Raw genomic sequence first — 17,788 nt, forward strand, 5'->3', positions numbered from 1 at the left:
AATCATTCAGGTTTGCAATATCATCATAACGCAATTTTAAATCACAACGAACGTGTGAGCATTACAACACACCTTACAGTGCCAATCACACAACAATTGGATGAAGGTCTTGGTAAAAAATAACAGAAAATCGGAAAAAATTGACTCCTATAATAAAAGTTGTAATGTTGTGTGGGCGTCATAACATTGCCTTGAGGGGAAAGAAATACTGGGGTTCATTAGAAGTAGATTCTGCAGAAGTTGCTGAAAACGATGGATATTTTCGTACAACATTACGAATGCTTAACGAGACTGGCGAGGAATTAAGGAATCATTTAGAAACTTGTCCGAAAAATGCATCTTATCTCAGCCCAACAATTCAAAAGGAAGTAATCGATGCTTGCCATGAAATAATATTGCACAGAATAGTTGGAGAAGTGAATGAAAGTAAAGGATTTTCCCTACTAGCTGATGAAAGCGCAGACATATCAGGTTCAAAGAATTATTTGTTAAAAACGTTTTATCGTGAAAATATACTAGCTTGGGTGTTTTCAGGTGTCGAACAATTATCATTATGTGTACGTTATGTCACAAATTCTAGCCCTTCACAAATTAAAGAAGAATTCTTGGCACTCGTTCCCGTATCTGAAACAACTGGGAAAAGTTTGGCATCATCTATTTTGACAAACCTCAAAAAAATGGGCATAAACTGTGACTTTATATTCGGTCAAGGATACGATGGTGGAAAGTGAATGAGTGGGCATTTGCAAGGAGCACAAGCCTGTATCGCAGGCGAATTTCCCTTAGCCATCTACGTTCACTGTGCTGCGTACTCCTTAAATTTAGCAATCGCAGATTCGTGTAATATCAGCTACATACGTAACGCTTTTGGCACATTAAAGATGATCTATTACTTTTTCAATACGCCGAAACGGCAAATTCTTTTGCAAGAATGTATTGAAAAGTATCCTTGCCCCATTATGCGAAAAAAATTGAAAAATGTATGCCCTACAAGATGGGCTAGTAGGGGGGAATCCGTTGCAACTTATCAACAACTGCAAGGCGCAGTCTTAGAGGCACTTGAAATTTCATCTGCATGGAAAGATAGCGTGACTTCTTCAATGGCATAACAGTTATTGAAAGCTATAAAATCTGCAGAATTTCAAACTCCAATTGTTGTCAGCACCGCGATTTTGCCCGTTACTCTGCCGTTGAATCAGCAGCTTCAAGAAAAGAAAATCGAAATGAAAAAAGCCACACGACTTTGCGATTTAGTACACGAAGAGCTCAAAGATATGCGTAGATCAGCTGGCGAGAAGTTCAAGAATATTTACCAGACAGTTGAAGTAGTATGCGGTTCTAATGAAATCCCTATTATTTTGCCTAGAAAAAGTGCTCAAACAAACGCGGAGGATCACTACCGTATACAAATTTTTATCCCATTTCTAGACTCAACACTACGGACTCAATCAGTCATGGACCGGCCAGTTCAACCTAAACTCAGCAATTCAGAAATTGGAATTACGATTTTTGAACCACAAAGAACTTCTGATGTCTTTTGACGCATTGCTTTCAAATGATGTCAAAGACGTTCAAGCAAAAAATTTAATTTCTCGATATGCAAAAGTTTTGCATTGTCGTGGTAATGAAAATATTGGCATGTCTGAAATAAAACTTTGGCAACGCCTCCTGAAATCTCTTTACGCCCAAAAAATCAGAAAAAAAGCTGGAATGCTCACGATTTGTTGGAGGTAAGTTGGTACATTAACAACACAGTCCGGGGCTACACGGAAAAAACACTAATGTGTCTTTTACATTTAAAAAAATGCAACATTCCGTTTATTTTTTCATGTAAACTTCAAATTATTTTGAATGTGAAATTTACATTGAAAAAAAAAATGCAAAGTTTACATTATTTTTCCTGTAAATCTAGCATCTTTTTGATGTAAATTTTAAATTTAAATAATGTTAAATTTACAGCATTTTTTGAAGTACACATTTCCTATATGAAATATAATGCAAATTTGACATTATTTTCCATGTGGAAAATGTCAAAAACACATTTCAAAAATGTCAAATTCAAATTATTTGATAAATGAAAAAATAATGTGTTTTTCACATTTTAAAATGTAAAAAACACATTAGTGTTTTTCCGTATAGATATAACTTTTTTAAATTAAATATTTTTCTATTCGATCAGTTTCTTTCTTTTGAATTTTGTATACGTATACGTAAGATCTCATGCATGGGCTCAAAAAGCATGAATTCTACTTATTCCTGAAGGAGGTACTTCGGTGTTTTTTTATCAATTTATCTATGATTAATATTACAGGAATGCGATTCTGTGGCTTTTCCTAATGTTCACATGTTGTTGAAAATCTTGTGTACGCTTCCAGTAACAACGGCAACGAACGAGAGATCTTTTTCAACTCTTAGGCTGATTAAAAACTACACGATGAGTGAAAATCGATTGAATGGCTGTGCATCACTAAGCTTCCACCGTGATCAAATTGTTACCATTGATGAAGTTTTAGATGAAATGGCAAAGAAAAGCCGACGCATGCGCTTGAGTTTTTAATGTAGCCTTTTTCATATCATATTCTAAATACACGTACTTTAATGTTAAAGCTAAAGACAACATTTTTTTTTACTTATTTAACTGAAAAAAATAAAAAAAAAAATTTCAACGCTGTCAATAGTTATCGAAAACGACGATAGCAATACCGAATTTAACACATCGTCGTGAGTCGTCGTCGTTCAGTGACGACAATGACAATAAGGGTGATTAGTTTTTGGACATATCGTTTATTTTCAATCATGTTTTGAACATGACCCCTTGAAAAAGCGTGTCGTTTCCTTTCCGTTCTTCCTTTTCTTTTCTCTTCTCTTCGCTCATTTCTTCTCTTCTCTCTATTCTCTTTTATTTCTTAATTTTCCTTCCTTTCGTTCACTTTTCATTCCTTTCCTTTACTTTTGCTTGCTTCCGTTTCTTCACGTCCTTTCATTGTTTTAGTTATCGATGTCAGAGAAAAAACAAAAGGAATTGTATAAAGCAAATGAGTCTACCTCGCTAGTTAAAAACATATTATTTTATTTTATACATTTAAAAATTTTAGTGAACTTAAGTTTTTTTTATTAAATTATTATGCTTTATTATGACAGAAAAACTCAAAGAATTAAACATCCCAGAAGTCACTATACCCATGCGCGGTCCCAGGGGGGGGTGGGAAATTATTTTTTGTATTGACGGTAATGAAGTATATAATACAAATCTACATAGTAATTTCTTATCACACAACGGATTTTTACTAATTTTTAATTTTTCTTGCTTTTTTACGTCGTTATTACATATATTTAAAAAAAAAAAGTAAGTGTTTTATTTTTTTTTTATTAATTAACAAAATAGTACACAAAATTGTTGCAACCAACCAAACGAATAAATATTCCCAATTTAATATACTGTTGTTGTTGTAGCAGTGCTTCGCCCCACCTAATAGACGCCACCACTCAAAAATTGTCATCAATATTCTCTAACGAGAGTCTAAGGAAACTTGCAGTTTCATCAGGGGTGGGACAAGAGTGAGAGGGGTGTTAGAGGCGTTGATTCCACATTGCATACCACTCGTAACTCGAAACTGTCCCAGTTCGCCAGATTTAGCTATCATGAGCGTAGGTCTAGTAACCTGTGTAAACTGGCAACCAATGGTAACATAGGCATTTCACCACCTACCCAAACTCCTTTCGCTCGAGCGATCTGCCGACTTCATCACTACCGAAAAACGCACTTTCCATCAATGTTAAGAAAGAAAAGTGGGATGATTACAAATCTTATACTGACAATCGCTTTGCTGCCCTCCCTATCCCGACTGATGTCCGTGAAGGGGAGCGTTCATTTCGCAAGGTCATTGAATCCGCTTCGGCTCGTTTTATTCCCGCCGGAAGAATTCCCGAAATTCGACCCCACTTTGCGGCGGAGGCCGCAAATTTAGCGAGAGAACGTGACCTTATAAGACAGCTCGATCCCGGCGACCCCCAAATAAGGGATACAAACCAACGCATCAGATTGCTTGTGGATGAACACAAGCGGACGAAATGGGAGGAGCACTTAAGAATCGCAACATCTCTGCCGGTGTAGGTAAGCTTTGGTCCACCTTAAAGTCCCTATCGAACACATTTCCATCGCCTTTAGCGATAAAATGTTGTCGGATGCGAAAAAAGCGCAAGCGCTTTTTGCCGACAATATGTAACGCATTCTTCGGTTGACAAAGTCAGACGGCGGGCCAACAGACGCACACACAAGCATAAATACAGCGTGCCCATTTACCATCACCGCCAGAGATTGAAGACGCATAGCCATGCCGATGCATAAAAACCTAGGCATAGAGGGATTTAATTATCTAGCGCATGCCTTCAACTTGTCCCTGTCCACCTTCGCCATCCCCGCAAAATGGAAAATGGCCAGGATGGTTCCGCTATTAAAGCCTGGGAAACTAGCTAACATAGGAGATTCTTATCGGCCGGTATCTCTCCTATCGCCCGTAGCCAGGACACTTGAAGCCATTCTGCTTCCCTATTTCACCATGGCTTTCCAAAATTACATAGCACTAACGCGGCGCTAAACGCCATTAACACACAAATAAATTGCGGATTAAATCAAAACCCCCACCATAGGTCAGTACTCGTTGCGTTAGACCTGTCAAATTCTTTTGACACGGTCAACCACGGTACGTTACTGCAAGACCCGGAAGGGTCCTCCCTACCCCAAGTCTCAAAACGTGGACCGCAAATTATCTGTCTGGTCGGCAAGCATCGATACAATTTAGGAACATAACATCCAAACCAAGAAGAATTAAACAAGGGGTGCCGCTACCTTCACCACCAGAAGGAGTCTCTATCGTTTCCTACGCCGATGACTGCACAATAATGGACACAGGCCCAGGCCCACACATCGATGAGCTTTATAATAAAATAAACAGCTATCTCCCTGATCTCTCTAGTTCTTTCGCCTCGCGAAAGCTGACATTGTCACCGACTAAATCAATCGGCGACCTTATTTACAACATGGACGTGCCAAATGTCGACCATATTGAACATCCACGTCGATGGCATTGCGCTACCGACTGTCTTACACCCAAAAATCTTGGTAGTGACGTTTGATCAGGATCTACATTTCGGAGAGCATGCAACCGAAATTGTTCCTAAAATCCAGACCCGTAATAAAAACCTCAAAGTGCTTTTACGCGCCCAACGCTTTTATTTGTCTGATAAACGCCCTTATTGATGAGGAGTGTGATGACCAGTACGTAGGACTTACCTAATTATTTTATAGCTTTTATTATTATTATTACTTCATGTAAGTATTGTTTTCAGTTTGATTTGTGAAGTATAAGTGTTATGGTGAAGTACCTTAAAGTAGTCTAATAAAGACCATTTTGCATTGCTGAATATTGGAGTTATTTATTCGACAATTTAGCGATACGAACGTTTGCAGAAGGTTGTAAATAAGCGGAATTTCTATAAATTCGTTACATTATGATTTCAGCTCTCTTCTGATCAACATCTTCTGGTTCTATGCCGACTGCAGCTGGGCTAGTCTATCCCCTGACATATTTTGGTGAATAATAACTTGGTAACATTAGTAATACATCATGAATTCAACTGTCAAGAGTTATTATGATTAACTTTGTTATTATATCTCTCATCGACAAATCAACATAGCTGATGGACATTTTTAGGGATTGAAACACATTTAAGAGTATAACGATCACTTATAAGCGTGACTGTAAAACTTTTCATCGAATCCGAAACCCATTTAAGTTCTGCAAAAGGCAGAAAAGTTCAAAAAAATAATTGACGTACGTACGTACTATATATGAATAACACATCTTTCTTTTATGTCCGGTTTTTCAATGAAACTTTCAACTGCAGTTGAAATTGAGGTCAGTTAACTTTTGCCGCATCCATTGAATTTTACTGCTCATCACAGTTTAAGTGGTCAAATTGAATTTTTTTTATTCGATCCTAAAAGTAGTCTAAACGCGCACAGGTCCTTTATATTCCCTTTTGAATATGCGTTAGGTGGCACTGATATGCTGAAAAGGCGAATTTCTATAATGACTTTCGTAGAAAGGTATTTATTTTTCTACTACTATTTTTTCAAAAAAACTTGATCTTCTTCTGACCGTCGAAAATACATCCCTACCATTTCAGATAGCGTACATCTTCTGTCTTTTTTATTTACTTCACCTGGTGATTCCACCATGAGCTAAGGCTGCATTCATTTGAAAACATTTTTGTGTTTCATTCAATTACTTCATTCTTTCTTCGAATGAGTTCAGGAGTTCAGTCTTTTCTTCCACTACTGAATGAAGAATTGGTTAACTTTTAAGCCTAATTCCTTAACAAGGAATGAATTAAGATTAATGAAAAAACAGCTTTCTTGAATTAATGATTTAAAATTTCAGAAGATTGCACAGTTTTACAGCTCCGCTATAATTTGAGTAAATCTAAAAACAAAACTGGAAAAAAATGTAAAAATTTAAAAAAATGTTGATATATGTACCTAAAAGAGATGCTCATTTGTTTAGTTCCTTTTTATAAGTTCCGTTTAATGGTTGACCGCAAATTTCAGTACAAAAGTGCGCAATCTTGCAACCTGTTTTTGAGCAGCTCCCTGTGAAGCTAAAGTCTTGAAAGTTGGAACATACTTCGGAACCCGATGATAACGCGACATGAGGAAAAGAAATGTCTGCTGGTGGCGCAGGAATCATGATATTTTAAAAACTCCTCCGATTTTGAATATTTTGTGGTCAAGTTATAAGTCAATTCTCGGTGAGCTAGGGACTTGAAATTTCGCACATAGTTTAAAATTGTATTAAACTTAAATACTTGAGATATATGTTTCAGGCAGTGAACATGCTACATTACTCCGGAGTTTTTTTTTTGCTTATGCTCTGGCTCTGAACATAAACAGAGCATAGAGCAGAGGCGTAGCATATAAAGTGATAGCAATTCTTTTACTCTTCTACGAGCTACAAAAAATAGTAAACACATACGAATAGTAAAGACATACACCCCTCTTACGGTATCCGACGAATGCCATTTGCGGGGAATGCGAATCGAACTGAGAAGATCTGTAGCGGAATTCACAAACTTATAACTATGCGATTTGTCGAGATTTTAATTAATTTCTAGTTAATAAACACGCTTATAGACATCTTTTAAGCATAATTTGCAGTAATATTCCTCCCGTGACTAAATCCACAGCAATAAGTCGCCAACAAAAGCTTTCGTTATGTCTGCGAATATTAGCTGAAGGAAGCTATCAGAATGCAGTTGGTAAAGACTACATGCTAGGAATGGCTCAATCAACAGTGTCGAAGGTGTTTTCAGAGCTTCTTGAAATTATGGAAAGGGAATTGTGTGAAAAGTGGATTAACTTGAAAATGAATGACGAGGAGCAAATGGAATCCCGAAACTACTTTTTCAACAAATCCAAAATTCCTGGAATTGTTATGTGCATTGATGGTACGCACGTAAGGATAGCAAAACCTTCAGGAGCGAACTCCCATTTATTTTATAACCGAAAAGGTTTTTATAGTCTTAACGCTAAATATTTATTGTATTATTTTTAATAAATGTGTTTACTTTTTCAGATATGTGATTATAAACAGCGTATACGGTACATTAACGCGGAATACCCTGGGTCAACACACGACTCATTCGTTTGGTCTAATAGTGACGTATCACAATTCTTCCAAGCTCAATTCGAAAGCGGAAATAGAAGTCTACGTCTATTAGGTATAAGGAATCTTTATAATAATTTACTGTTCAACGATAACTTTATATCAAATTTATAGGTGCCGCAGGATACGGTCTTGCGCCCTGGTTTATACCTCCTTTTCACAACCCTGCACCTAATACCCCTCAAAGCCGCTTCAACAAATGGCATAGTTATGGGCGAAACATTATAGAGAGAACTATTGGTGTTTGGAAGAACTGGTGTAGATGGCTTCTGTCTGCACGGTAACTTCACTACTGTCCTGAAAAGGCTGTGCAAATAATCAATGTAGCTGCAGCACTTCGCAATTTACGCATTCACTACAATATCCATGATGAACATCTCCATAACGTAAATAATGATGAGGACGGAGAAACTCATTTTCAAGAAATTGAGCAACCGGAAAGGTATTATAGTGCAGCAGTTGAATTACGAAATCAAATGCTTCAAAGTTTTTTGTAAACAATTTTATTTTATTATAAATAAAAATACTGCCTTCATGGTCATGTAAAATATTTACTATACTTAAGCTATAGTACATTGCAAATTTTATAAATTATGTTTATTTTCATTAATTAAAAAAATTAATTTCATTATAGATAAAAATACTGCCCTCATGGCCACGCCAAATATTTTATACTGTATACATACTTTTTTTAATACTATTTTTTTAAATTTTATTGAACTTAATATTTAAATCATTTCCTTTTCTTTATTACGAAATTTTTTTTTATCATCTTTTTTATTTATTTTTTTTGCGAGAGGCGGGGATGGAGATAGGAGGGAGGGGAGTGGTGGATGCAAGCTAGAATGTGGAAGGGAAGGTCGTAGTAGCGCACTATTCACTCTTTCAAGCTCCAGTTGCAAGAGTTGCCCCTTTACTTGAGTCTTGTCCCGCAATAACTTTTCAGTTGCAAAGTTATGCCTTTTAGTTTCTGCAACTAAGTCCGCTAATACCGAGCAGATTTGTTGAGTGTTCCTGTTCAGGCTGCTTATACTTGTTTCAATATTTTCCATGGTTTTGGTCAAATCGTCCATTTTTCTTTTTTGTGACCTCATTTCAGATAACGCGTTATCGTGGAACTTTTTCTGCAAATCAATTTGCGATTTTAACAACGTCATCTGGCTCCTTTGTTTGTGGTGTTCTCTGCTGTGGCTGGGAAGAGGAAGCTGCAGGAGTGTTTTGGTTGCCGTTTTCTTCGCTCCCAGCAATGCTAGTTTCTGCCTTGTTCACCGCAACACTTAAAGATGTTTCGCTAGCACTGCTTTCAATATGGCGGGGCAGGTTCTCTTGTGTGCCAAAATGTCTGCCAGAAACTCCTGCTATGGCGTCACCAAGACATACCAGCTGCGCAACTTCCTCTTCCAAGGCAGTCAAATTTATTGTGGTGTTTGGTCCACCACCTGTTTCTAGCATTTGGGTGCGGTTGTGGGACATTTTCTTCTTAATGGAAGATTTAAAATCTGACCATACCTGAAATTGACATGAGTTTAACAAAAAATTTTATATAAAAAATTTTCTTACTTTTTTCCACTCAGCAGTGGACTTTGTTGGAGGTCCCAACGCACTGAGAGTACGTCTGGCGGCTGCTTGGACCTGTTTTTGGCGATGTCCTCGTTGAGCTTCATCCGTTCAACCATCAAAGAAGACTGTTCGCGATTTGTGGTGCGACTTCTGTTTAAAAATATAACTATTACATAAATTTTACCAAGAAATATAAAAAATAACTAACCTTTTATTGAATTCCATTCTATTTTAACTTTATTGCGCGTTATGTAAAATTTTTCTTTTCAATCCGCAACAGTTTTTTAGCGAATGACACTTAGAGCAAATGACAGCTATTGCGTTTCTATTGCGGTTATCAGAATGCAGAGAATCACCGAACTGCTTTATCTACAAAATTTTATTCGCGAGCTGCATTGCCGATCGGTTATGAGAATACCAGTAGTGGAATTCGCTAATTTTTTTAACGATATTTGCGATCGCTTTATTTGCGAATCGATAACTATAACGATTTCGTTATTCAGTAACTATTTTTTATCGATATTCGTTAATCGACGATCAGCTGTGTTGTTAAACGGCAAGCGAATTGGCTGCGTTAAAAATCACGAAATTTACATTTCGGCCTATTTTAGTTAAAAAAAAAAAAAAAATCGGAACTTTAATTAATAACTTTCAAACACGAAAAGTTGCTTTATTTATAAATCAAATGGCATTTGAGTACTTAGCATACGTTTTATCATAAGATGAAGGGTTACTAAGTCTATCGCCAGTGGACAGACGCCTTCTTAGAGAAGTAGATAACCCATTCCACCTGAATGCAACGGAGTTTCGAAAGCTGTACCGAATAACCCCAGACTTGGCTCATGATATTATTTCTCAACTTGATGGTCAATTAAGGGATATAAGAATAACTGCGATGTCAACAGAGAAAAAAATTAACTCTGCATTTACTTTCTTTTTGTTAAAATAGGTAAAAGCTTGCACAATAATGACTTTTAAAAGCAGTTAGTATATGGGATTTGTTTATTTTTGGCATTCCTTTTGTGCTTTTCGCATTTTTTAGGTTTCGTTAAGCTGTGCTGCCACCTTTCTACACTACAGTAGTGGAATTCACTAACTTATAACGATGGGATTTGTCGAGATTTTAATTAACGATTTTGTCGCTTGCCTTATCGATTGTACTATTCACTAACTTAGTTTTAACGACTCGCAATAAATGACATTTAAAATAGTAGAAAGGTGGCAGCACAGCGGATTGAAAAGAAAAATTTTACATAACGCGCAATAAAGTTAAAATAGAATGGAATTCAATAAAAGGTTAGTTATTTTTTATATTTCTTGGTAAAATTTATGTAATAGTTATATTTTTAAACAGAAGTCGCACCACAAATCGCGAACAGTCTTCTTTGATGGTTGAACGGATGAAGCTCAACGAGGATATCGCCATAAACAGGTCCAAGCAGCCGCCAGACGTACTCTCAGTGCGTTGGGACCTCCAACAAAGTCCACTGCTGAGTGGAAAAAAGTAAGAAAATTTTTTATATAAAATTTTTTGTTAAACTCATGTCAATTTCAGGTATGGTCAGATTTTAAATCTTCCATTAAGAAGAAAATGTCCCACAACCGCACCCAAATGCTAGCAACAGGTGGTGGACCAAACACCACAATAAATTTGAGTGCCTTGGAAGAGGAAGTTGCGCAGCTGGTATGTCTTGGTGACGCCATAGCAGGAGTTTCTGGCAGACATTTTGGCACACAAGAGAACCTGCCCCGCCATATTGAAAGCAGTGCTAGCGAAACATCTTTAAGTGTTGCGGTGAACAAGGCAGAAACTGACATTGCTGGGAGCGAAGAAAACGGCAACCAAAACACTCCTGCAGCTTCCTCTTCCCAGCCACAGCAGAGAACACCACAAACAAAGGAGCCAGATGACGTTGTTAAAATCGCAAATTGATTTGCAGAAAAAGTTCCACGATAACGCGTTATCTGAAATGAGGTCACAAAAAAGAAAAATGGACGATTTGACCAAAACCATGGAAAATATTGAAAAAAGTATAAGCAGCCTGAACAGGAACACTCAACAAATCTGCTCGGTATTAGCGGACTTAGTTGCAGAAACTAAAAGGCATAACTTTGCAACTGAAAAGTTATTGCGGGACAAGACTCAAGTAAAGGGGCAACTCTTGCAACTGGAGCTTGAAAGAGTGAATAGTGCGCTACTACGACCTTCCCTTCCACATTCTAGCTTGCATCCACCACTCCCCTCCCTCCTATCTCCATCCCCGCCTCTCTTGCAAAAAAAATAAATAAAAAAGATGATAAAAAAAAATTTCGTAATAAAGAAAAGGAAATGATTTAAATATTAAGTTCAATAAAATTTAAAAAAATAGTATTAAAAAAAGTATGTATACAGTATAAAATATTTGGCGTGGCCATGAGGGCAGTATTTTTATCTATAATGAAATTAATTTTTTTAATTAATGAAAATAAACATAATTTATAAAATTTGCAATGTACTATAGCTTAAGTATAGTAAATATTTTACATGACCATGAAGGCAGTATTTTTATTTATAATAAAATAAAATTGTTTACAAAAAACTTTGAAGCATTTGATTTCGTAATTCAACTGCTGCACTATAATACCTTTCCGATTGCTCAATTTCTTGAAAATGAGTTTCTCCGTCCTCATCATTATTTACGTTATGGAGATGTTCATCATGGATATTGTAGTGAATGCGTTAATTGCGAAGTGCTGCAGCTACATTGATTATTTGCACAGCCTTTTCAGGACAGTAGTGAAGTTACCGTGCAGACAGAAGCCATCTACACCAATTCTTCCAAACACCAATAGTTCTCTCTATAATGTTTCGCCCATAACTATGCCTTGAAGCGGCTTTGAGGGGTATTAGGTGCAGGGTTGCGAAAAGGAGGTATAAACCAGGGCGCAAGACCGTATCCTGCGGCACCTATAAATTTGATATAAAGTTATCGTTGAACAGTAAATTATTATAAAGATTCCTTATACCTAATAGACGTAGACTTCTATTTCCGCTTTCGAATTGAGCTTGGAAGAATTGTGATACGTCACTATTAGACCAAACGAATGAGTCGTGTGTTGACCCAGGGTATTCCGCGTTAATGTACCGTATACGCTGTTTATAATCACATATCTGAAAAAGTAAACACATTTATTAAAAATAATACAATAAATATTTAGCGTTAAGACTATAAAAACCTTTTCGGTTATAAAATAAATGGGAGTTCGCTCCTGAAGGTTTTGCTATCCTTACGTGCGTACCATCAATGCACATAACAATTCCAGGAATTTTGGATTTGTTGAAAAAGTAGTTTCGGGATTCCATTTGCTCCTCGTCATTCATTTTCAAGTTAATCCACTTTTCACACAATTCCCTTTCCATAATTTCAAGAAGCTCTGAAAACACCTTCGACACTGTTGATTGAGCCATTCCTAGCATGTAGTCTTTACCAACTGCATTCTGATAGCTTCCTTCGGCTAATATTCGCAGACATAACGAAAGCTTTTGTTGGCGACTTATTGCTGTGGATTTAATCACGGAAGGAATATTACTGCAAATTATGCTTAAAAGATGTTTAAATAAAAAATGTGTATTAAATGTGTATTAAAATTTTCTTAATTTGCGTACTTACTCTATGTCTGGCAGCTCGAAAATGTCCGGTGCCCTATCCCTCACAGTTCTTCTAACGCATGCGGTGTTGTTTTCTGCTTCATTTGTGTCAAAATAAAAAGCAATTGAATCCATACTTTTTTATTTTATAGTTATATTTCTATTTCATATTTTTCACGCAAAATTTAATCGCAACAAACAATTTTGATTTATTCAAAGAAATGTCACACAGCTTTTGACACAATTCGCTAGGTGAGTGGGTGAAGCAGTCGTCCGACGTTTATGAGAATGGCATAAATTTCAACAAGTGAGGGGAGTGCGAATCGAATGGCATTCGCGTGAGTGGCATTCGTCGTATACCGTAACAGGCATGATAGTGTGTGAAAAGTTAGGTGATCACCAAATTTCCGATCATGAAACAATACAATTTAAGATAAAAATAAGCCTTAAATTTAAAATGAGGAGCCCTATAAACATTACGTCATGGGAGTACTATAATATTGAATCACTTACAAATCAATTGCGCACATGTGATTTTAGCAATTTTGACGTTTGGATAATAAAGTTTCTATCATTAATGCCAATATTTTGAGTGTTATGCAAAATCTAACTTATGAAAAAGTAGTTCAATTAAAATTAATGAATAAATGGTATGACAATGAGTTAGCCAATATGAATAAGTATAAATTTGAACTATATAAACTAGCGTAAGCTTCAGGATAATGGGATGAGTATAAAAAAAAAAATACAAAGAGCTTGTGAAAATTAAAAAAATCAAACTATGGAACATAAAATAAATATTAATTGATGTGGAAACAATTGAAACAGGCAATAAGTATGGGAAAGGAAACTTCATCCATCAAGAAAATAGTAATAAATGGTTTAATATATGATAATGAATCGGAATATGCCAACAATTTAAATAAATATTTTGTAGATAGCATTCACGAGATTTGTAGTAATATACATAGGAGTATTTGATAGAGATGCCAATATACCTATTCTAACTAATTGTGTATTTAAATTTGACCAAGTTAGCACGGATGACGTCGTAAAAATTGTCAGTAAGTTTAAAGCCAAAAGAGGTGGAAAAAAATTGTTATCAGATGGTGGTGCGAAAGATGTAATACCATTTTTAGGTTTTTTCTATGCTCAAATTATAAATGAAAGTTTAAGCAGTGGCATATTTCCAACCATTTGGAAAACCTCGACTATAGTCCCAATAGAAAAAGTTGCAAATACTATTAAAGCAGAGGAGCTGAGACCAATAAATACTTTGGCCAGTGATGAGAAAATTTTCTAGAAAATAGTAAGATACTTATACCACATCAGTCAGGATTTCGCCAGAATCATTCTTGCGAAACAGCTTTAAGCATGGTTGTAGCCGAATAGAAAAAAGAACTTAATAACAAAAAGTCGATCAATGCAGTCTTCATTGATCTCAAAAGAGTCTTTGAAACTATCGATCAGAAAATATTATTAGAAAAATTCTCAAGCATTGGTATTGAAGACATTGAGTTAGACGGGTTTGATAATTTCTTAACAAATCGTAAGAAAAGAACAATAATTGGTTCAGCATTATTGGACGAAGTTCACATTAAGTTTGGTTTACCCCAAGGCTCTGTGCTAGCTCCAATTTTATTTAATATTTATATTAATGATATTAAGTCTATATTGAAATTCAGTACCATAAAACTATTCGCGGATGATGCACTAATTTCCATAAATGGTAGGAATGAACATGAAATAAGAGAAAAACTACAAAGTGATTTAGATGCTCCCTATATTTGGCTATGTGGTAACAGACTAAAAATTAATATTGAAAAAACTAAATATATGGTAATAACAAGGAAGAATATTGCTCATTAGCTATTAAATAAAACTATTAATATAAATAAAACTAAAATTGAAAAGGTGCAGACGATTAAATATCTCGGCATTCAAATAGATTGTAAACTAAAATTGTATGGCCATGTTGATTATATAACAGGTAAAATAGCTAAAAAATTTATTTCATTCAAAGAACCTGTAGAAACTTGAGTAGTTATCATAAAGCAAAAGTATATAGATCCATAATTGACAAATAGTTCATATATTGTTCTACTATTTTCTTTATCTTGAAAGATTCGCAAATCGATAAACTAAAAAAAATTTAGAATAAAGCTATGCGCGTTATATTAGGTAAACGTTTTGATACCCCCATTAAAGATATGCTGCAAAGTTTGAATTGGATGAGCGTAAACAGCAAATATTTTTCCACAGTATGAAGTTTATATACAACATAAAACCAGAAATTTGCCTGATTATCTAAAAACAAGTATTAAATTTAACTACGAGGTTCATGGCAGAAATACGAAGCAGAGAAATGATTTTAAATTACCTAATTACAAAACGGAGTCTGAAAAAATAGTCTTTTTTACAAAGGTTTAAAATGTTTCAACGAATTACCTGCAAATATTAGGAATTGTGATAATAACTTATTTAAGAAAAAATTATATGCTAACGCGAAATCAATGAATATAAAATAAATATTAGGATTCGAATCGGTTTGTGTTACATGTTTCAAATACAAATTCAAATTCATGTTTTAAATTCAAATTCAAGTTCAATCTCCTCATACATATGTAGTGACTACCCAAATCGAACCCTGCCGCAATATGTGGCAACATCATAGAACAGCTGAGTTTTAGCAACTACAGCCAACGTCTAGTAATACTTTGAATTTTAACGCATAATTTAATTTGGGACTTTCCCTTTTAAGATTAGACATTGTTCTTCTTGGTTTTAGTTTTAGATTGAGTTTTATTTGAATTAATAAATATAGAATAATAAACATAATATTCTATACATAGTTAATTAATGCAATAATATTTTATGTGTTGATCTATGCTCTAAGAGTCGTAATAAATAAAATAGTTGTGCATTGCCAGCAAAAAGTTAAATTTTTGAGCACTTGACTAAAAATTGATTTAACTATAACTTCGTAACCGGTATATCGCACAGCAATCAGTTATCCAGTATATATAAATATTTAGTATTTTTGGAAGGGAAAATGATACATTATAAAATTCTTCACTCTATTTTTAACCGATATCAAATAATACGCCCGCAAAAGGCGGTCATATTTGAAACTTTTTGACTACCACTACATTACGGTGATCAAATATTCTGTTATTGCTAAGTTATTGTCTTACCCTCTAGGTTTACTCTCCAATAGTTTCTGTTTTAATTTAGCCACTTCTTCTTTTAAAGCTGTCATATTTCGTTCACGCGTTTCTGCATCTTCGTTTTTATGAGACGGTAAGTGTAATCGTAGCTCCGAAGCTAAAGGAAAAGTTAATGGGCAAAACTTGCATCTATAAGTATTTATACCCAGATGTATATGAGAGTGCATATGGACGTGTACATGTGAGGGGAGAGCAAATCTATTTTAAAGACAGAACGAAAAGTTGTAATAAAAAACGACGTTATGACGATGATTTTAATACTACATTTACACGAGCTCCAAAAACGTACCTCCAAATGGGTTGAGGTTACCCTCTTTATCACCAAAATCAAAATCCCCATTATCAGAATACCCAACACGAAAGCCCTATTCCCTGTGTGAAATACATTCACATTCACACAGAAAATGGGAAACTTTGATGGAGGCGACTAAATATCCAAATGATTCATTGAGTTGCGGAGCGCAACCCTGTCAAGGGATTGCTAGCGCAATTTATAGCTTATCCAACCCAATTGTAAACCTCACTTACCCGTGCCGAATCGTATTTCTTTAGCAGGCGAGGTTCTGGCCACCCCAAGAACTTCATGGAACTCGGAGATGGGGGCGGGATGACCTACAAGGTGCAATGTGGTCATATTAAATCGTTTCTGAGATGGTTGGGCTTGTATCTTAATAGTACTTGTCACCGAAAGGTACCGGGTCTATATCCGGAAAGGACCATCAACATCGATTACAATCCCAAAAGCCTTCGGGAAGTGTCGCTACAACAACATGATAGTGCGTAATCTGTGCGCTCGGTAAAGGAGTGGTCTGTCAACTCGGAAACAGCACTAATGTTGGGACGGAGGCGATACATGGAGTTTAGGAGAACCTTCTCACAATACCGGGAAGCATTAAGAATTATGCCTCGCTTGACTGCAGTGATCGACCCAACCGACCGCGAAAGCGAGCGTGGAAGAATGTCGAAGACAGTTTACTCACTAGGACTTTGCTATGAGCAATTCTCAACATTGCAGCCTGATTTTAAGAGACAGAAGAGGAAGGATAACAGGAACCACACCTCTAAATCTGCAAAGCAGAGCGAAGAGGGAAGTCGAAGTACTGAAATACCACGTACCTCAAAAGCTGTAATGAGGTACAGCATAAATGCAGGGAAAGAGTGGCATTAAAAGTAAAGACGAAAAGACTACTAACCTAACGGGTGATGCAGCTTACTCGGTGATACTAAAGGGATTCAACGCTGAGACAACTATTTTCACCGAGAAGAAGAATGAAGAATGAATGAAGGTGATGAATACAGCACTGATCCCCACTATACCAAAGGCCCATGTTTGAGTATCAAGTGTAGTGAAGTCGGAGGATATGCTAAATATGTTGCAGCGTCAAAACCAGAATATACCAATACCTCAAAGTGGCGACAAATGACGAGGGCGTAGACACGGCGGTGGTGTTGCAAGCGGAAAATCAGCTCAATGGTGCTGTCAGTCTTAACAATAACCACAATATACTGAAAGCTGGCTAGGTAGAAAGGGCCCCGTGAGCCTGGAGGTAGCGTCTGTTCACGCCGCCAGGCTGAACCATCATTAAAAAATACTCACTTCCTAGGCGACCCATACTAAAGCCCTATTTCTTAATAATCGAAGTTTTCAT

General features: G+C 36.1%; 2 protein-coding genes and 1 long non-coding RNA gene across 3 annotated transcripts in view; 1 reads left to right on the forward strand and 2 right to left on the reverse strand.

Annotated features, from left to right (window-relative positions):
• Positions 1-17,788, reverse strand: part of LOC137248415 (uncharacterized) — a 277,648-nt gene that overhangs the window by 66,229 nt on the left and 193,631 nt on the right. The window contains exon 25 of the mRNA XM_067779354.1: positions 16,107-16,337. Coding sequence (XP_067635455.1) covers positions 16,107-16,337 — 231 coding nt within the window. The remainder of the gene's footprint in view (positions 1-16,106; positions 16,338-17,788) is intronic.
• On the forward strand, positions 7,266-8,114 carry LOC137249189 (uncharacterized). Its single transcript, XR_010952280.1, has 3 exons — positions 7,266-7,569; positions 7,635-7,779; positions 7,839-8,114. It is a non-coding gene; the product is annotated as an uncharacterized lncRNA (long non-coding RNA).
• On the reverse strand, positions 12,303-13,069 carry LOC137249182 (uncharacterized). The gene is made up of 3 exons (XM_067780486.1): positions 12,935-13,069; positions 12,501-12,865; positions 12,303-12,435 (listed from the first exon to the last, which is right to left on the reverse strand). Exons 1-3 carry the CDS (start codon positions 13,045-13,047, stop codon positions 12,428-12,430), a joined length of 486 nt encoding a protein of 161 aa, XP_067636587.1. The 5' UTR covers positions 13,048-13,069; the 3' UTR covers positions 12,303-12,427.

The sequence above is a fragment of the Eurosta solidaginis genome, chromosome 4 (assembly GCF_040869045.1).
Source record: "Eurosta solidaginis isolate ZX-2024a chromosome 4, ASM4086904v1, whole genome shotgun sequence".
In the NCBI taxonomy this organism is placed as follows: domain Eukaryota; kingdom Metazoa; phylum Arthropoda; class Insecta; order Diptera; family Tephritidae; genus Eurosta; species Eurosta solidaginis.